This window comes from Mercenaria mercenaria, chromosome 5 (genome assembly GCF_021730395.1).
Source record: "Mercenaria mercenaria strain notata chromosome 5, MADL_Memer_1, whole genome shotgun sequence".
NCBI classification, from domain to species: Eukaryota; Metazoa; Mollusca; class Bivalvia; order Venerida; family Veneridae; genus Mercenaria; species Mercenaria mercenaria.
This window is the reverse complement of record NC_069365.1, coordinates 37,770,958-37,792,820: the sequence shown is the minus strand read 5'-3', so window position 1 is coordinate 37,792,820 and position 21,863 is coordinate 37,770,958. Positions and strand designations below refer to the sequence as shown.

The 21,863-nt window shown below is 34.7% G+C and overlaps 1 protein-coding gene across 1 annotated transcript; it reads left to right on the top strand.

The window, feature by feature from the left end:
- The first annotated feature begins 477 nt into the window (after positions 1–477).
- Positions 478–20,450, top strand: LOC123556931 (membrane-associated progesterone receptor component 1-like). Its single transcript, XM_045348026.2, has 3 exons — positions 478–808; positions 18,988–19,143; positions 19,451–20,450. Exons 1-3 carry the CDS (start codon positions 493–495, stop codon positions 19,573–19,575), a joined length of 597 nt encoding a protein of 198 aa, XP_045203961.2. The 5' UTR covers positions 478–492; the 3' UTR covers positions 19,576–20,450.
- Positions 20,451–21,863: the final 1,413 nt, after the last annotated feature.

Here is a 21,863-nt window from a genome sequence, read left to right as displayed (position 1 = left end):
ATTGTATCTATAGGAGAGATCGTGTTTGTATACAAATCCGTTGAATATATACAGCAGTAGAACTTAAATTTTAACATATTCTTGCACTATTTCAAAAAAAAATCAGACATTTTCCTTAAGATAAGATAAGATAAGATAAGATAAGATAATCTTTATTTAGCGTCGGTTATAACAAACATGTAAACATAAGCTAATACAAGCTATTTTCCGACATAATTGTTATCCTACAAACAAACATATCTAAAGGGATATTATTAAAGAAAAGCACATGGTTAATGCTAAGATACATAACCATCCACCAAAGCAAGCGGTGTAACTCAGGTGAGCGATTTAAGGCCATCATGACTCTCTTGTTATTGTTTCATTTCATGTTTTTTTTATGTTTTTAAATACTGTCCGGATTCTGGTCCATAGTCAGTAATTTTATGTACACGTAGTTTAAGATGATGGCGATATAGAAATGTTTTAGACCATTTCTTCAAAATTTACAAAATGGCAGACAATGCTGATTCCGAAGCGGGAAGTGATGGCAATTTTGTATCAAAGTTCATGTCAGAGTTGCTTTCTAGTCCATTAAACTTAGCACTGCTAGGTGTTTGTGGTTTTCTGTTATACAAAATAATTATGGGACAGAAAAAACAAGAACCAGCTCCGCCAAGAGAGCCAGAGTTGCCAAAACTGAAGAAACAAGATATGACCCTTGAACAGTTGAGAGAATTCGACGGTAAAGGTCCAGATGGAAGAATACTCTTGGCAGCAAATGGCAAAGTTTTTGATGTAACTCGAGGGAAACGGTTCTACGGGCCAGGTAAATTGATGCAATTACGACAGATATATCAATATATCCGAACTTTTGTTTGTCCGAAATTGTATTTCGTGCGAATTTCCATATTGTTTATTTGTCGCACATATCAGGGCAACATGAGATATCTTTCTTATGTATGAATGTAAATAAATTTTAGGTTTAAGAGAGAGTTTTAAAATCAAATGTTACTGCATAATGTTGATACAGTTTAAGGCCACATCATCCTAGATAGGTAAGTTTGTGTGTGTGTGTAGATCGTTTCCGCTTTTGTTGTAGCGTTGACCACTATGTGCATTATCGTTGTCATCACAGGTTGCTTACACAATGTGCTTTTTCACTTTTGCTTCTTTATTAATATGAAAATATTGTATTAAATTAGAGGGAAGTTGTTTCAATGTCATTTAATAAAATCTGCCTGATGATTCTATAAATGCTGCAAAAGCTTTGACAAGTTCTTCTTTTGCAATGACTGTGACATCCTCTATTTCTCCTGCCAGTGTAGACATGGAAATGGTGCTGCAGTCTATGCTATTCCTGTATAGTATGTCCTCAACTGTCCTTTCAAGTGTATCTCTTTGTGAAGAGAATCTTAAACATTTGAAAATGTAGTGATCAACTGTTTCTGGAATTTGGCATTGTTCACAATACTTGGATAAGTTCTTATCAATTTTAGACCAATGATTTCTTAATTTACTGTGACCACACAGCAGTTGGTTTATTATTGAAAAGTTTTTTCTGTCTTCTTCTCCTGTACAGTTCCTTGATCCTGCCCTGCTGAAAATTTCTTGTATGGTGTCTGTTTTATCTGATAAAAAGTATTTGTTGTTCCATTTTTTAACAGCCTTACTTTTCATAGCAGTCACAGCTTCTCTAGCCAATGTTGGGCGGTTAAAACCGCCCCCGGTTTTAACCAGCGGTTTTAACCGGTTAAAACCGCCCCGGTCAATACTCCCTGAAGTGGTCAATACCGGTCAATACTGGTCGATTGGTCAATACTGTTAAGATATTTTACAGAGTTTATGAACAGTTAAATAATGACTATTTAGCTAAAGCAACCAAATCAGTACTCCCAAATTGGTCAGAAGTGGTCGACTGGTCAATACTGGTTGATACTGGTCATTAAACATTTTCTATTAGATTAGATTACAAAGATATATTATTTTTCTACAAAAATGTCACAATAAGTGGAAAAACTGCTAATTTGACTAAACTTAATTAAATTTTGTGGAAAGTATTTCATAAACTGCAGCAGTAAGTGTTTGATTCACAAGTGATACATCTAATTATTTTTACTGGTATAAATAATTTAATGAAAAGTTGCTGTTAACACCTGGACCCTTTTATGGAAGTGGTTTAATTGTGTTTTGGTAGCAACTGTCACATTGCCTAATTGACACCATGTCATACAATACACAAGAGATTATTATGTTGTAGGCCTGGCTATCTAGTCACTAATTAGCTGTCATAATCAATAATCCCACTGTATTATTGAGATGCTTGATTATGGTAACTTTATTTAAAAAATAAAATTATGCAATCAAAGTATTCAACTGACCAGTATTGACCACTTTAATATGTATTGATCAGGGATATTGCGTAGAACCAAGATTTGAAGTGACCAGTACTGTCCATTTCAATGAGTGTATTTACAGCAATAAAGTCTTTAATTAAATCAAAATAAATGCTACTGTAAGAAGATAGAAGCATTGAATAAACTAGTAATGACCACTGACCATTCTAAGTATATTGTCTAAAATTGAACCTGACCTGAAAATTTAGGACACATTGCCAAGGACCAAAAGTGAATTTACCAGTATTGACCACTATACTTTTTAATGAACAAAATTTTAAATTATTCAAATTTCTTTATTATTTTTACATTACTTTTACAGCCTGTGCTAATCTGTGAATGTACATTATGTAAAAGTGTTGAATAAACCAGTATTGACCACCCAAGAGTGACCATAGTATTGAATTGACCAGTATTGACCGGTATTGACCGGTTTTAACCAGTATTGACCACCGGCCCGGTCAATACTCATATTGACCGGCTTTTTGCCAACATTGTCTCTAGCATCTAACATTAAGTTTGCTTAAAGGAAGTGTCTAGGGGTACGGATCCGTACCTCTAGACATGCCTGTTAGGGGTTTTCTAGGGGTATGGACCTCCATTTTTCTAGAGATTCAGGGTCATTTACATTTCAAATTTTGTTGAAAATGAAATAACAAACAACATTTCATCAGAATTCACCTTAAACTTGGATCTAAATGGTTTACAGATAACAACGTTCACCCGATTTGTTACATTTTCTTTCGGAACGTAAATAACCGAGGAACACCAAATAAATCACGAGGATTCGAAATGGCAGAAAAAAAGATATAAGATTAAACAAAATAATGTTAAATATGTTAGGGGAAAACAGCTTTCAATTGATAATTAGCCCTTTAGTATATTTATGTTTTTCACACATTTGGTAGTCGTTACGCTCGAGATACATGCAACGTTTTCACAAACAGTTTCTTTTACTTGATGTCGCTTAATTGATTATTAAACAATCAGTTCCGTGCCGATTATCATTGTTAAATAACAAAATAAATTGGTGCATATTATTATGCCTAATTAATTAATTAATTTATATTTTTTGCTAATTTCAAATAGAATTCATTTAAGGGATAGATTCATTCATTAATCTAGCTGTTATGGATCAATAGTTTATTTGACAACAAACTAATCGGCACGGAACAGTGTATTCATTTGGAGTTCCTCGGTTATTTAGGTTTTGAAAGAGAAGATAAACAATCGGGTGAATGCTAGTATCTGTAAACCAATTAGATCCAAGTTTAAAGTGAAGACTGGTTAAGACTCATTTGCTATTTCATTTTCAACAAAATTTAACATGTAAATAACCCTAAATCTCTAGAAAAACGAGGTCCGTACCCCTAGACACTTCCTTGCTTAAAATATCAGTTGTTTGTTTCTGACACACCTCTCTTGACTTTATTGTATTTTAGTCGGTTTTAACTGCCAATGTATCTTCTCCTTGACAATTTGATAAAAGTCATTGTGTCTGAAATCATTTATCCTACACCTCTGGCTCTGATTCATTTCCAGAAGTTGGAAGTTACTTGCGCAGTGTTCGAAATTCACGGTAGTCCGCCAGCCCGTGGCTACCAAATTTCAGCTCGGGCTACCGATTTTCCACAGGTACAAGCCCGACTGGGCTACCGAATTTTCCTCATTTGTTTAAAAAAACATGCTAATTAAATGAGTACTGCATCGTGATTTTCCAGACTGAGAAACGCTTATGGAATTATTGGTTTTTGCACTCTCACGTGTTGAGAATCAAACACAGTGTCAAAGACATAACCGCAGCGCTAATTGGCTGAATACAATCACCTCTAGCGTAACGGGTAATTTGATTAGCTTTCACACTTCTCGCGAAAATCTCACAAGTACCTGCAGTAGGCAGAGCTTAAATTATGTTATCAGCATGTGTGTAAATGTGTATTCAGCACTCGGTATTACATCTTACAAATTGTCAACAGTCCGAGTTGCAGTAATTGGCGAGTGCGGATCCTAAAAAATCGGGCATAACAGTTTAGATTTCGTTTTGGCAAGGAGTGTCATGTCCGATGTTTTTGGACTCTGACGATGCTGATCTGGACTGGAGTATTTAGAGTTAAAATTTTTCAAAAACATGGCAAACATGTACTGTATGTCTTTTTTATTACTTCAAACATGAATAGAGATGTCTGTAAAACAAAATGTTATATGGTGCAAGTGCAAAAATTATGTATTTTAAGGTGTTAAAGTTCGGGCTAGTGAAATTGGTGTCGGGCTTGGAAATTTTTTAATCTGGTAGCCCGAACGGGCTATTGGATTCAAATCTGAATTTCGTACACTGCTTGCGGGTAACAGCAGTGATTTTTTAAACTTTTTTGGCAACAGCCCATGCCTTTTAAATTGGGAATTTTTTGCGCGATAAACTTCAAAATTGGGAAAAATTAACAAAACTTAATAAAGAAATCATTTTGAAAAGTTTTATTTTAAGGTAAATTTATTTCATTCAAATATGCACTGAGGTTGAACAGACAGGACAGACAGGTTATTTTCTGATGTCACAGGATCTGATGGCTCAGATAGCTTAGGGTCACCATGAGCTTCTGTTGATTTCTAATGGTCATTTTGTGGGGACTCAGCTTTCTTGGACAGATCACTTTGCTTTTCTGATGTTTGATTTGAATTTGATTTCTCTTTAACTTTACCAAAAGATGTTCGAATGTACTGATGGCGTGTTTAAGTTTTATTTTCTTTCCGACTCATTTTGACGCGTGAAAAGCGTTTAGGGACCGTGATGAAAGTCATGCTAAATGCCGTACTATGCCGTGACCCGTTTTATGTAAACAACGCGCTTTGAATTGACAACAAAATTCTGCGAATAAACCATAATTAAAGTCGGAATTTTTATGATTATTTGCATCGTTTTAGTTCAACTTTCACAAGAAATCAATCTAATTGGGAAAAATCATCTCGTTTTTGGGAATTTTTATGCATTTCTTAAAAATTTTGACTATTTTGTCAATTGGGAAGACGCCAAATTTCGGAGTCAAATCGGGGCAAAAAAAATCACTGAACAGGTTTGTACTGGTACAGAATCCAGAAGCACTGGTTATTATATAGGCTAACTGCCAGCTGTTGTATATCTGATATTTATGAGTGTTTAACCCAAAACAAACAAAAAAACAAACAAACCCAGGACCTCTCACACCTGTTAGGAGTACACTCTACCGTCACTGTTATAGGTTTTATCAAATTTATGGCAAGGCAGTAAATTTATTCTTTATTACATTACATGAACTGGAGCAGTTTTGTGACGGTAACATGTTCGGAGTACTTCTGATCACCATTGTATTGACTTTGATAGTTTTCATGTAAACAAAAAAATATCATCCAGTTTGTCCCAACATTTTTTATTAGCTCACCTGTCACATAGTGACAAGGTGAGCTTTTGTGATCACCCTTCGTCCGCCGTCAGTCCGTGCGTCCGTCAACAATTTCTTGTCTGCACGATAGTGGTTTCATTTATGATTTTATTTTAAACAAACTTGCACACAACTTGTATCACCATAAGATCTCGGTTCCTTTCTTGAACTGGCCAGATCCCATTATGGGTTCCAGAGTTATGGCCCCTGAAAGGGCTAAAATTAGCTATTTTGACCTTGTCTGCACAATAGCAGCTTTATTTATGATTTGATTTTTACCAAACTGGCACACAACTTGTATCACCGTAAGGTCTTGGTTCCTTTCTTGAACTGGCCAGATTCCATTATGGGTTCCAGAGTTATGGCCCCTTAAAGGGCCAAAATTAGCTATTTTGACCTTGTCTGCACAAAAGCAGCTTCATTTATGATTTTATTTTAACCAAACTTGCACACAACTTGTATCACCATAAGATCTTGATTCCTTTCTTGAACTGGCGAGATTCCTTTATGGGTTCCAGAGTGATGGCCCCTGAAATGGCCAGAATTAGCTATTTTGACCTTGTCTGCACAATAGCAGCTTCATTTATGATTTGAATTTAATCAAACTTGCACAAAACTTGTGTCACCATTAGGTCTTGGTTCTTTTGTCGAACCGGCCAGATCCCGTAATGGGTTCCAGAGTTATGGCCCCTGAAAGGGCCAAAATTGGCTATTTTGACCTTGTCTGCACAATAGCAGCTTCATTTATGATTTGATTTTAACCAAACTTGCACACAACTTGTATCACCGTAAGGTCTTGCTTCCTTTGTTGAACTGACCAGATTCCATCATGGGTTCCAGAGTTATGGCCCCTTAAAGGTCCAAAATTGGCTATTTTGGTTTTTGCAGCCATATAGAGAGTTCCTTTATGGTTTTATTTGATACAAACTTCCAAAATATCTTCAACAACAATAAATCTTGAATTCCATGACAAATCAGATCCAATCGTAGATTCCAGAGTTATTTTATATCTGATTACCTCCCCTGATTGTAATCAAAATGGATTTATATCAGTTAGTACTTATAGGACTTATTTGAAATTTCATTATTGTCATTAGTTGGACTGAGCCAATCAGGGTAGATAACCATGGACTGATTTTATTTCAAATTACCTCCCTTTATTTCAAATTAAAATGGGTAACTCCGTAACTAATGAAGATACTGATCGGAAATTTCATTTATGTCAACAGATTTATTTGGCAGATCCTTCTTTTGTTCACTTACAGTAATTTTTTTTTTATTACTTCCCTTTTACGTTACTCTAAATAGCTTATTTTTAGTAACTTTTTTATTATTGGCCGTAGGGAAAAACCGAGATCACTTTTCTGTGGTACAATATGGATGATACCTCCAATTTTTAGCTCGACTATTCGAAGAATAGTCTAGCTATTCTACTCACCCTGGCGTCGGCGTCACACCTTGGTTAAGCTTTTGCATGCAAGTACATACAGCCATCAATTAAAGGCATATAGCTTTGAAACTTATTTTATCTTTTTCTAGGTCAATTACCAATCTCTCTAGGTCAAGTCCCATAACTCTGACATGTATTTTGAGCAAATTATGCCCCCTTTTGGACTTAGAAAATTTTGGTTAAAGTTTTACATGCAAGTTTCTATCTCCAAAACTAATGCAGATATTGATTTGTAACTTCACATGTGTCTTCGAGGTTATAAAACTAGTTGATAGCAGCAAGTCCCATAACTCTGACTTTCATTTTGGCCAAATTATGCCCCCTTTTGGACTTAGAAAATTCTGGTTAAAGTTTTGCGTGCAAGTACATACAGCTATTTCTAAAAGGCATATAGATTTGAAACTTATTTTTTCTTTTTCTAGATCAATTACCAACCTCACTGGGTCAAGACCCATAACTCTTACATGTATTTTGAGCAAATTATGCCCCCTTTTAGACTTAGAAAATTGCAAGTTACTATCTCCAAAACTAAAGCAGATATTGATTTGAAACTTCACATGTGTCTTCGGGGTTATAAAACTAGTTGATAGCAGCAAGTCCCATAACTCTGACTTTCATTTTGGCCAAATTATGCCCCCTTTTGGACTTAGAAAATTCTGGTTAAAGTTTTGCGTGCAAGTACATACAGCTATTTCTAAAAGGCATATAGATTTGAAACTTATTTTTTCTTTTTCTAGATCAATTACCAACCTCACTGGGTCAAGACCCATAACTCTGACATGTATTTTGAGCAAATTATGCCCCCTTTTAGACTTAGAAAATTTTAGTTAAAGTTTTACATGCAAGTTACTATCTCCAAAACTAATGCAGATATTGATTTGAAACTTCACATGTGTCTTCGGGGTTATAAAGCTAGTTGATAGCAGCAAGTCCCATAACTCTGACCTTCATTTTGGCCAAATTATGCCCCCTTTTGGACTTAAAAAAATCTGGTTAAAGTTTTGGGTGCAAGTACATACAGCCATCAATTAAAGGCATATAGATTTTAAACTTATTTTTTCTTTTTCTAGATCAATTACCAACCTCACTGGGTCAAGTCCCATAACTCTGACATGTATTTTGGGAAAATTATGCCCCCTTTTAGACTAAGAAAATTTTGGTTAAAGTTTTACATGCAAGTTACTATCTCCAAAACTTAAATATTGATTTGAAACTTCACATGTGTCTTTGTAGTTATAAAACTAGTTGATAGCAGCAAGTCCCATAACTCTGACCTTCATTTTGGCCAAATTATGCCCCCTTTTGGACTTAGCAAATTCTGGTTAAAGTTTTGCGTGCAAGTACATACAGCTATTACTAAAAGACATATAGATTTGAAACTTATTTTTTTCTTTTTCTAGATCAATTACTAACCTCACTGGATCAAGTCCCATAACTCTTACATGTATTTTGAGCAAATTATTCCCCTTTTTGGACTTAACAAATCCTAGTTAAAGTTTTGCGTGCAAGTACATAATTAGCAATTACTAAAAGGCATTATAGATTTGAAACTTTTTATGCCCCCGAAGGGAGGCATATAGTTTTTGAAACGTCTGTCAGTCTGTCGGTCTGTCCGCAATTTTCGTGTCCGGTCCATATCTTTGTCATCGATGGATGGATTTTCAAATAACTTGGCATGAATGTGTACCACAGTAAGACGACGTGCAGTGAGCAAGACCCAGGTCCGTAGCTCAAAGGTCAAGGTCACACTTAGACGTTAAAGGATAGTGCATTGATGGGTGTGTCCGGTCCATATCTTTGTCATCGATGGATGGATTTTCAAATAACTTGGCATGAATGTGTACCACAGTAAGACAACGTGCTCTGCGCAAGACCCAGGTCCGTAGCTCAAATGTCAAGGTCACACTTAGATGTTAAAGGATAGTGCATTGATGGGCGTGTCCGGTCCATATCTTTGTCATAGATGGATGGATTTTCAAATAACTTGGCATGAATGTGAACCACAGTAAGACGACGTGCAGTGCGCAAGACCCAGGTCCGTAGCTCAAAGGTCAAGGTCACACTTAGACGTTAAAGGATAGTGCATTGATGGGCGTGTCCGGTCCATATCTTTGTCATCGATGGATGGATTTTCAAATAACTTGGCATGAATGTGTACCATAATAAGACGACGTGTCACACGCAAGACCCAGGTCCGTAGCTCAAAGGTCAAGGTCACACTTGGACGTTAAAGATCATTTTTCATGATAGTGCATTGATGGGCATGTCCGGTCCATATCTTTGTCATTCATGCATGGATTTTAAAATAACTATGCATGAATGTGTGACACAGTAAGACGATGTGTCGCGCGCAAGACCCAGCTCCGTAGGTCAAAGGTCCTAAACTCTAACATCGGCCATAACTATTCATTCAAAGTGCCATCGGGGGCATGTGTCATCCTACGGAGACAGCTCTTGTTTCTTCTTTTTCTAGATCAATTACCAACCTCACTGGGTCAAGTCCCATAACTCTGGCATGTATTTTTGGCAAATTATGCCCCCTTTTGGACTTTGAAAATTCTGGTTAAAGTTTTACATGCAAGTTTCTATCTCCAAAAGTAATGCAGATATTGAATTAAAACTTCACATGTGCCTTCGGGGTTATAAAACTAGTTGATAGCAGCAAGTCCCATAACTGATATGCATTTTGGTCAAATTATGCCCCCTTTTGAACTTAAAACTCTTTTAATATTTAACCTTTTTGGGTAATATTTTCCTGCTTCTGGGACAATATTTCGAATAGTCGAGCTTGGCTGTCGTACAGACAGCTCTTGTTAGATGTATTTTGACATATCTTTACCATGTAAGAATTTTTTTTTTCGGTTAAATTTCTTCCCTTTGTTGTTACTGTCCTTTGGACTTAGATATTTTTTCTGAGGACCTTCTTGTCCTCAAGTGCAATGATAACAGGTGAGCGATATAGGGCCAACATGGCCGTCTTGTTGTCAAGACTGCCTAAGTGTACTGCCAGTTTTTTAGAGTGTGAATACACACTGGCAGTACCAGTGAAATATTACTGGGACAGAATTTTTTTTATATTTGCCCTTTTAGCAGCAGTTGAAAGGGCGAAGACAGAAAGTTTTGAACCAATGTCAGCCATGATTTTATAGAATTTCAATTGTTAGGGAATTACAGTTATAAACTAAATACCTCCCAGCATCAAATAAATTCATTAGCATTCACTGTAAATCCGTAAAAACAGTTCTTTTAAGCAGTCATTTAATGTAACATTGGAGATAATTACAATTTTGATTATTTTCCTTCTATTTTGGTTGTCATTTTCTAAAAGTACTGCTATTTCTTCTATAAATCTGTCTCCTGGTGAAAAGAGGCTGTGCGGCATAGCCAAGATAAAGGGTACCCCTGATGTTGCACATATGGTGAATTTTAAACTCAATCAAAATTTCATATCTTATCATGTGATTTCAAGGTACATCCTTTGAGCACAAGAATCTATCAGGGTTTTCTTCAATTATGCGAAATAAAAAAGTTACGGATGCTCAAGGAACCACACCTCTTAGGGCCTACGGACTCTACATGCCAAAGCATAACATACCTAGATAACACAGAAAAAGTTATTCATGGTGTTGAAAATAAGTTAAATAGTTGCATTAAGATGTTTTCAATATTGCTTTTTGGAATATAAAGTTGATTTTATGAATTTCATAATATATCCAGAGCTGGATATCAAAGTACCATCAAATGAGACAACATGCACTGCCTTCCAATTTACATTCTGAACAGAAAACTAAGAAGAGTATGGCAAGCTTCCTTGAAACCTATTAAGAAATATGTATATAAATTGAACTAAAGGTTTCAGATAATAACTTTAAACACTTTTCTGATACAGAACCCAATACAAATTGATATCAAGGCCTACGGACTCTACATCCATGTATGGTTACTAGTAAAATAGTTGCTGCAGTATAATATTTCATAGTCAGTTTCCAGAATTAATGATATTTTCTGACAGTCTTATAATTCTTAGATCATTTAAGGGCATTATTAACTAACAATTTTATTTTATTTCTTTTTTTTTGCATTTTGATTATTTAAACTTTGTAAAGACACAAGTGAACAAACTGTTTCATCATAAGAAGAACATGAACAAATCATTGAAATGTGTCAGTGTACCTCACTTTTGGTTTTAACAGGAAGATTAATCACATTCTAATATGACTAACAATGCTTTAATCATCACAACGATATTATGTTGACGTCTCGTCAATGTGATATTTAGCGCCGTGTACCCATCAAGAAATAGCATTTTCAGATGTCATGAAATATTTAATTTAATAATATGTTTTAAACAAAATGTCACATTGCACAAATGTGTTGATTAATTTACAAACATACTTAGTTATTCGCTTTGCTGAATAATTCACAATAATTTTCATCCGAATTGAACTCTACCGCAAGACTTATTACCATTTCCAGTCCTGGCATGTATAAACAAAGACCTACTTTTGGCGCCATGCTTGCACGAAGAAACAGTTCCATTATGATTATATTTGATATAATTTTTACAATAAAGAAATTATTAGAATCGAAATAATTTATAGCAAAACAGTGCTTTATCAATATCACTATTTATACACTCGGGCGGTTATACGTCGTCCGAAATAATTTCACTTGGGCTGTGCCCTCGTAAAATTAGTATGTTCGACGTATAACCGCCCATCTTGTATAAATAGTGATAAAGCACTGTTTTGCTATAAATATTTCTTAAATAAAACATGTTTAAACCTAGAAAAGAAGTTCCTGAATTCAAATATAGAATGGTTGCATATTTAAAATATAGACTAATATCCTTTCGACTACCGCTATCGTACACCGACGCACTACCTGAGACGCCAAATGCAGACTATATTTTTGGGGTTCTCCATTACCGCTACTGTTTTGCAGGCGGGCTACCGCAGACGACTAATACGTACCAGAAAAATGGGGGTGCTCATTTCCATAGCGCATAATGTAGTATTTGGGTAAAAATTGTATTTTTTCGCAATTGAAAATAGAAGGAATTAACAAAAATATACTACATTTTTATGCTGCGGTAATTTTTATGTAAAACGGTTGCTACACTATGGTAGTTATGTCCATTGTGTGGTTATTGGTATAACTACACTGTGGCACAACTTATAATTTTTTGTTTCCTGCAATAGTCTACTATGGTATTTATATCCAGATAAAACAAACAGTTAATGTTATTTATTAAAAGTCACATATTTAAACGGCCACTGCATCACTGTGGCAGTACATGCTATTTTGTGTGAATATGTATTAATACGCTGCGGCACTCTCTTTGGTTTCGCATGCCCTGCATTAAACTACTGTGGTAATCGGGGGAATAAAATAATGCCTACAGGATAAATTTTGATTACTAGTATAATCCTTTCGCAGGGTAACTTCCTCAGCACTGTAGAAGTGCACTTAATTCCATTTAATATGTATAACTACACTATGGCACTGCCTTAAAATTTGAGTTTCTCACAAAGGTCTACTATAGTTCTTAATAACAGGACGAGTAAAACTACACTGCGGTACTACATTGAAATTCGTTCTTCCTGCAAACGTCTACTGTGGTAATTATTTGCAGAGAGGTTTTGTTGCTGTACCAATTCCTCCCTATGTCAGCCCCCACCCCCCACCCACTACCCCCTCCCCAATCCCGTCTAACAAGACATATGCATCCCCACTCCAGGCACCATAGTGCTTTAGAATTCCCTTCCAGTACAACTTGTGCAAGCCCCAACCCTGAACCAGTTTAGACAGGGTGTAACCAAACTTGCACACAATGCTTAACATGATAGACCTGTTTCTTTAAACTGCTTTTATCTGTAAATCCTTCTTGTTTTTAACACTATCAACTGTATTCATGCATTTTATTCTCCTGTCCATTCTACTTTTAAAATTCTTGTACAGGCGCTCAGCTGCACGTAATACTCGTAAAGAGGAGTGACGCAGTATAAAAAGATAAATAGATAAACATTTAGTTAATAGTATGTATTAAAGAGAGGCTTTAAAATATTCGTTTTAGCAGATGCAGTTTCTGCATATCTTTGGAAGTTTAAAGTTTATATTAGAGGAAAAAAGGAAGTAGAACTAACGAGGAAGGTTGTTGAACATCTGGTTGAACCGTATAGTGCTTCTAGACATATCCCTTTTGGCACAGCCGTTCCTTGCCAGCTCAACCCATCTTTGTGGGTCTTTTAATTAGGGCGAAAATTCTTGCCATATGATTTGAAACCACAGAAATTAGTCCGACAGAAGGATGTTTCGGCAGGAATAATGTAATACATGTAATACATTATAAGTCCTGGTTTCGGTTAGTACAATGAACAAAGGACAGCATATGACACATCAAATCAAAGATGGAAACATGGTAGCTAGAGTATGGAAGGTTACCGTTCAGGAATTAGGAAACCCAAACAGACGCAGGTAGTTGATACCATTGACCGAGAGTTTGCAGACTCACATGAAATTATCTCAATGTCAGGGCGAACAAATGCTTGTCAGTCTTGCAGTATGAAGAAACTAAAAACCGCTGGTGGTCTCCGAACACCAACGTCATCATTTTGTTGTAAGCAGTGTAAAGACAATTTACACAGGTATAACAATACTCTTCTTATTAAAAAGTTATATTGATCTAATGAGTAGTTTTAAAGATTCCATGGTATTATTGAGTCATTGCTATGTTACGTGAACATACTTTCTTTTACTCCATGTATATAAATTGGGTCTGAGTCAGCAAGTCGCTCAAATCCAAAAATGTACTCAAATTATCGCTCTTGGTCAAATTGCTCGAAATATTTAAACATGTCAGAAGAGGAAAAGTATGTTATTGCATTATATATATATATATATTCGACTGCTCTTAACAGGTTAATCTTCTTAGCACAGGATAAAATGTTTCGAGAAATCCAGCCCTTAAGTACAAAAGCCAGTTCCAGAGAAGTTGTGATATAATTGTAGTTGTAAATCAAAATGTCTTGCTTACATAAAAATATTTGTCATCTATTTCAGGGTTAATCCCCGTGATCTTTTAAATAATACTTTCAGGGAATGCTTTCTTTCGTATCATGCGTCCAGAACTGGGACTGGCTAACTAAAAGACAAGTCCATACAGACCTCCAATCCGAAAACGTCCGTAAAACTTATGGCAACAAGGGCAAAATAATAAAACTCCAGAAAATCGATTTTAGTATATATAACCATTGCAAATCACTAAATGTTATAATTTGATACGTTTTATCATTGCTCATTATTACTACATTTTAATAAGAAATCCCTTCTTCAATTTAGCTACATAACGGTTGCAAAAAATCACCCAGGAAGGTACATATTAAAATAGAAACACCCCGTAAAATGCCAACAAAATTATCTTGGAAATCGACGAAGAAGAAATGACTGCCTGAATAGCGGACATTAAGCACAGACTGGAGAAAGAAACAGACAGTGTCTAAGATTAGTGACAACATTACATGGTGTACACATTTTTACTATGTGTCGTGTGTATATGTACGTTATGGTTTTAGTACGAACGAGAAAGTTTGATTGATTCATCTTTTGATAATTAATTTTCACATGCAATATACTTTTCTAATATGAGCTGTCTCAAGGGATAAGGTGTTTAGAGTTAAAGTTTTGAAATTCAAGAAAAACATGTTTCATAAAGTTTGGCTTCTTGTGAATTTTGATACATTATAATATGGTATAGAAATAATAATCATACAACCGGGCATATTAAATATAGACACATAACTAACTTATTAAACAGTTCTACCGATGACACGTTTATCACAGTGAATTTTGGACATTTTATTTTTCTATGCGTCATTAACAATGCTAATTACTCTAACCCCCACCCCCTTGCCTTTAGGCGGCTATTCAAAAAATACATGTATATATAGATTAACGGTTATTGTCGTAAATTGTTGACAAAATTGTTTCATTCTTACTCAGTTCAAACGGACTACAGTACAAATTCAACAAAAAACAGGAATTATTTCATGACTTTTAGTGAACTTTTTGTGTAACATTACATATGCTCTATGTTACCTTTTTGCGATGATTTGTAAGTAATGAATGATCCTCATCTGTTATAGCTTTCACAACTTGCTTTCGTTTAAATATATATATTCTTTTTATTTTCTGTCAAATGTTTTTGTTTGCTTTTAATGTTTTACTTTTAGTCTCCTACCCGTTTCTCCTGATCGGACTATAAGTAGACTGTCTATCATGAAATTTAGTCCAAAATACGTTGTTCAGGATGTGTAACATTTGATATACGATTCTTCTTACTCATACCCGTTCATAGGAGATTGCCTGTACATTCATTCAGTTGTTAATTTTATTGTTTTGTCTTATTATTTTCTGTTATAAAAAATGTTTTTGTTGCATTTTACTTTTAGTCACCTACCAGTTATGTCAGCGGATCGGACCATGTAAACGCGTAAACTATACGTTATCAAGGTTCATTTAAATTTATTCATATTCATAATCTGTTTTTGTGGTGTATACGATGCAAGTGCCAAAACAAAACTCAAAAATGTCGAATAACACTTCGTGGTAAAAACTTATAATAGTAGCTAAATGTGTCTTTTCTTAGTCTGTTATGCCTTACTGACTTTCAAACAGATTTTAAAATAAATGAATTTATTAATAGCATTATATCTAAATTAGAGCGTATCCCAGTTGCGAGCTGTATCCCGTTGATACTTTTCTTTAAAGTCACAATTAAGGTATCAATTGTTTAATCATATAATGAAGAATTATAAGATCTCATTTCACCGAAAGCACATTCATGTACGGTTTTGGAAACAGATCATTTTAGAGTCTGTTTTTGTTTGAATTTACGGCCATTTTCAACATTATTCCAATTATATCAGGCAGCCAGTTCAACTAACCATCGTTCCTGGGAAAGACCAGTACTAGACGCCAAGTCCGTAAGCAACTGCCTACTTTCTCAAATAAAAAATCCTAGTCGGTAGCACAGCTCGAACCAGCGACCCTCCGTCAGTGAGAGGATTCAGAGATTACAAGTGCACGAATGTTTCTCCTACATTACGGACCCGGACTATAAATTAATATAATGAGTATACAAAGGCACATGTGAAATACTGAATGCTGTACCATTTATAAAGCATTCCAGAGTATCCATGCATTATAATGCATAATGCATGGAACTCAAAGTCAAAATTACCATTGTGTACTTTGGGATAATTTAAATGCATTCTTACCTAAAGTTTGAGATTTGAATTTGAAAAGTACAATACTTCCATAGTGTACGTCTAGTATGCAAATGGAAGAAGTGATGTGTGCATATGTATTACCGTTGCGGCGTAAAAACGATGAAGCGTTCTGTAGAGAATTACCACAGTGTATATATGTATGTTCCATGTGCAATAACAATTTAAAATATTACTGCCGTAGTGTATAAATGTACATTATTTCTGATTACCACAGTGAAATTTTGTATTTCATGGAAAAAAGTTCAGAATTACCGTAGTGCCACAGTGAAAGTAACTGGCGAAAAGTCTACAAAACGCATCAGTGGCAGACCCATGGTTTTCAGACTTCTAGAATGCCGGAGCCGCATAATGCAGACGTAGTAAAATAGCTTTAAATACCGTAGCGTAGAAATGAGTAATTAATTAAGTTTTAAAAACTGAGTTTGGTAATTACCGCGACGAGCAACCATCAAAACTAATGGGTATTTTTGGAGAGTAATGATCCCTTAATTGTCTGAAAAGGATTTTCTTATCAACAAATTGCGATAACAATGATTTTAGAACATTACTGCGCATGAGACGTTTGGTTTTGTTTTCAAATTTTATGGAGACCTGTAATTTGTTGCGTAATATTATTTAGTATGTCATATGAATGATTTAACTTATTAGTTTAACTGATTTTATACCGTTTTGTTAATAACATAAATGAAAGTTTACACTTCAGATCAAATTCTGCAATAAATAAAAAGCATTCAAATTCCCCCCAAATACAAAGAAAAATTAAAAAATTCCGGTAGTCCTACGCTGTACGATGTCAGTAATCTGGACCCTCGTTTTGATGGTACGTTTTAGGCGTCTGCGGTAGTCAGTCGGTGTATGATAGCGGTAATAGCGACCCCCGTTTTTATGGTACGTATTAGTCTGCTATGGTAGCCGAAAGGATATAGGGCTACAGACTCTACACAACATGTTTCATCCCTGCTTCAGTCAACAGTCATAAAATTATGCAAAAAATTGCTTTCTTCAGCTATTTGGTTCCTTGTTACAGGTCTCATGTTTGTTTCTTTACATTATCTGGAAATAGACTGGTAAATGCAACAGAAACGGGACTCGTTATAGAAGTGTAGAGTCCGTAGACCCCTTGTATAACATTTTAACTTGTATAATTAATACTTTGTTAATACAATTTTTATTATAAGTCTGATACAGTGTATCCTTAACCGTACTTGATGATACTAAACAAACATCAATATGCATTAGATCTGTAAGATTAGTGTTGGAAATTGGCAAAAATGTAATTAATTTATTACAATTATATCTTTTTTCCCATTATACTGTTTACTATCAACACCTTAGATGTTTGAAAGAATGAAGCTCTTTTGTTATATCATAAATGAGAAAAAATATTAGTATTAGATATGATTATTGCATAAAAAAATTCTGATTTAGTTGCATGAATATGGTGGGGCTACGGACTCTACAGGGCTACGGACAATCATTTTTGTTCAAAACTTTTTTCTGCTTCTTCTCTGAAGAAATGTCTTTTCTGTAGTTAGTATGTGAGATAACCCGAAAATAATCAAAGGGTTCATTTTTATATTGCTCTTGTTTTTGTGCAAATGGTACACTGTTGAAAATGGGGCTATGGACTCTACATAAAAATGTCAAGATTCAGCTATCATTTTTCAGAAAATAATGTAGTGCAAATCAATATCTTGCTTTTAGATGCTGGCAAATGTGTTTCTTTTTCATGATCATAATGATTATATCTGCCAGTTCAAAGAATAACTTTGGTATTCCCTTTGTAGAAACAGAGCAGGTAAAAACCATCAACGCATAACGAAGTGATGGATTTAGTTACTTACAAATATCTTGAATATTTTCAGACCAATTTCAAATCTGTAAAAAAATATGTCTTACCTGAATGTCAGTTGAAGTTTGAAAACTTGAAATAAAAACTGTAACAAACTAAAATAGTAATTAAATAAATGGTCAAAAAGTATTGAATTTTCCGTGCAACAGCATAACGATTAAAAATGAGCCATTTTTCGACTCTCCTACCCTTGTAAATAAAAAAATACTGAACAAAAGTATGATAAACCATACATCACCAGAAAGCCCTAACAAATATCTTTTTAAAAAAGAATAAGATGATATTGTATTCCTTAAATGTTGTCAGAAATCAACATATAACACAGGGGAATATGAAAGTGCCCATTTATCTTGGCTTTGCCGTGACATGGTAATTTTCAGGCTTGTAGCAGTGTAGGTTTATAGTTAAATATAGATAAGATAAACTGTGGCATGTCCTAGATATAAAAACCATTAACTTTACTTGTTTCAGGTGCATACAAATGTATATATAAGTAACAATCCATTACCAAAATCAAAGTGTGTGTAGAGTTTTTATTGAGTAAAAATACAAATTTCAAAAAAAAAACACACTTTATTTTATTCTGGTTTAATTTCTTCCTTTTCAGGAGGCCCATATGGTTTGTTTGCTGGTCGTGATGCCTCAAGAGCCCTTGCCACTTTTTCAATGACTGATGATGTATTTCGTAATGAATATGATGATTTGTCTGATCTCACAAGTATGCAGATGGAAAGTGTGCGGGAATGGGAAATGCAGTTTACTGGTAATAAATTTATGTGTTTCAGAAATTTGTGTACAGTTTTCAAAAGAAACAATGTTATACCGGTAACTAGGAATTCATCAGTAGTTCAGACATAAAATTTTCAGTACATGTATTTAGCTTTTTTGAAGATTAAATGGAATTTAAATATTGCTCCTTAATGTCTTGGTCAAAAGATGTATAAGATCATTATTTGTTAAAAACATTTCAGGGATTCATTTTGAATTTGATTGTACAGAAAATATTTACATATTTTCGTGTTATCTTTATTAAACTAGCTGATACATTATTCTTATCATGCCATTTTCAGAAAAATATGATTATGTTGGGCGATTACTTAAGCCTGGAGAGCAGCCAAGGGATTATTCCGACACAGAGGATGAACAGGGTGAGGAGAGTAAAGATAAAACAGATGCTGATAAAAAAAAGGACTAATGTGAATGGTTCAGCAGATTGCTTTTGGACTAGCAATAGTGTTAGATTGGCGAAAAATGTGATACATTTATTTCATTTATTTGCATAAATCACTTTGGCACTTAGAAATGACCAATGTTTAATTGTAGAGGATATATATTTTTGTGCCCCAAATTGCATTTTTTTGTGGGGGGGGTGTCGGCTCTTGGAATTGCCAATGTCCGTCTTGTCTGTCCAAATTTGTGTCGTGCATATCTCAAAAAAAAGTTTTTGACCCAGAGTCATAAAACCTCACAGGATTGTTATTCAGCATGTAAAGTTGTGCACTTATTGTTTTAATTGGGATCTCACACAGCCATACCAGAGTTATGACCCTTGACAGTGAAAAATACATGTGGGTAAAAGTTTGTGTAGTATAATTATGTCTTAAAAAATATTTCACCTAGAGCCATGAAACTATGTACAGTGACAGGAGGTAGGGGAGCCTGTGTCCAATAGACACATATCTTGTTAAACTATAAATTTACTCGTATAAATACAGGTGCATTTAGATGCTGGTAACAGTAAGCACTTCTTTTACATGAGTTCTTAACTATTTCTTGTGTTATAATATTTAGTTACTTTAAAAGGTACTTTTAGGCAGTAAATAAATCGCATGAATCGAAATTATTTTGTTTTCTAAAATGTAAACATAGAATTTTTTAACATTGTCATGTTTGGGGAACAAAATGACTAGACAAAATTGATTTTCTGGTCTTTGAATTTTGTTCCAGTCAATAGTAATCAACATACATGATTTTTATTGACACATATCATATAGATGGTACAAATATTTAAACACTTGCATGCTTTTTTGTTTTAATAAATTCAGACTTCCATCAAATGGAGACTTTGAATTCTTTAGTTTCTTATTTCTTTAGTTCTTTAGTTCTTATATTAGGAGCCAGTTCAGTCAACAGTATTTGTTAGCAGCGGTATTAAATGACTGCATGTATACATATAAAGTTGAAGATATCTAAGATGTCTAGGGTGTGTCTGTTTAAAGGAGTTGTATCTTTAATGTGCCATATAATTGTTACAGAAGTTGATAAATCGGTGAAAATATAACATTTTGAATGTACATGTACGTAGTGTTTATGAGGAATGCAAGCGCACCCATTCTGCTTAAAGCAAGAGAAAGGACTTTTGTGCATATGCACAATGATATATAGTTGAATTGTTCCAGATGTTTTCTTTCTAGTTTAAAGTTACTTCCCTATCCTTACAACCTCTTCAGAACTGACGGTAGTTGCCACGTAAAGTGTTCATCCGCTATTATTTGGAAATTGTTTCTTCTAGAGACTTGACTGTGATGGTTTTCCCTTTTCAAAACTGACAGAAGTTTCAGAATTTTTTGTTTCCTTCCAAATTGAGGGATTGGGTGCATATAGATTTTCCCATATTTTTCTAGTTGTGCAGTGAAATGTAAACTTTGTACTGCTTACTAATAAACTGTCACGAGAGCCTCCATTTCTAAGTGTCACAGGTATTTATGTACTACAGGTTAAACGACTTGCTTACAGACATAATGGCTTACCTTGTTATCTTTTACCAAAACTATTTTTACAGTTGTCTTCATCATATTTATCTATACCTAAGGCCATTCAAAATTCAATCTAGATATGAAAAATAGATGCATAAACATAGAGAAATTATTCCATTTTAACTTACACCATAATTATAAAAAGGGATTAAATGCTCGATAGTTTCAATAGTTGTGTTCTTTTTTTACAAATACTTGTATAATAACAGTAAAACATTTTACGATCTTGATAATAATGTAGCATAATAAGAACTTGCATTTTTAGCTCACCTGTCACAAAGTGACAAGGTGAGCTTTTGTGATCGCGCGGTGTCCGTCGTCCGTCGTCCGTCCGTGCGTCAGTGCGTCCGTGCGTCCGTGCGTCCGTAAACTTTTGCTTGTGACCACTCTAGAGGTCACATTTTTCATGGGATCTTTATGAAAGTTGGTCAGAATGTTCATCTTGATGATATCTAGGTCAAGTTCGAAACTGGGTCACGTGCCATCAAAAACTAGGTCAGTAGGTCTAAAAATAGAAAAACCTTGTGACCTCTCTAGAGGCCATATATTTCACAAGATCTTCATGAAAATTGGTCAGAATGTTCACCTTGATGATATCTAGGTCAAGTTCAAAACTGGGTCATGTGGGGTCAAAAACTAGGTCAGTAGGTCTAAAAATAGAAAAACCTTGTGACCTCTCTAGAGGCCATATTTTTCATGAGATATTCATGAATATTGGTCAGAATGT

Bases quoted from the DNA above. Each gene is read 5' to 3' on its own strand.
- LOC123556931 (XM_045348026.2), top strand. From the start codon at position 493: ATGGCAGACAATGCTGATTCCGAAGCGGGAAGTGATGGCAATTTTGTA. The intron at 809-18,987 runs GTAAATTGATGC...CTTCCTTTTCAG, and splicing joins GAAACGGTTCTACGGGCCAG to GAGGCCCATATGGTTTGTTT. The intron at 19,144-19,450 runs GTAATAAATTTA...TGCCATTTTCAG, and splicing joins ATGGGAAATGCAGTTTACTG to AAAAATATGATTATGTTGGG.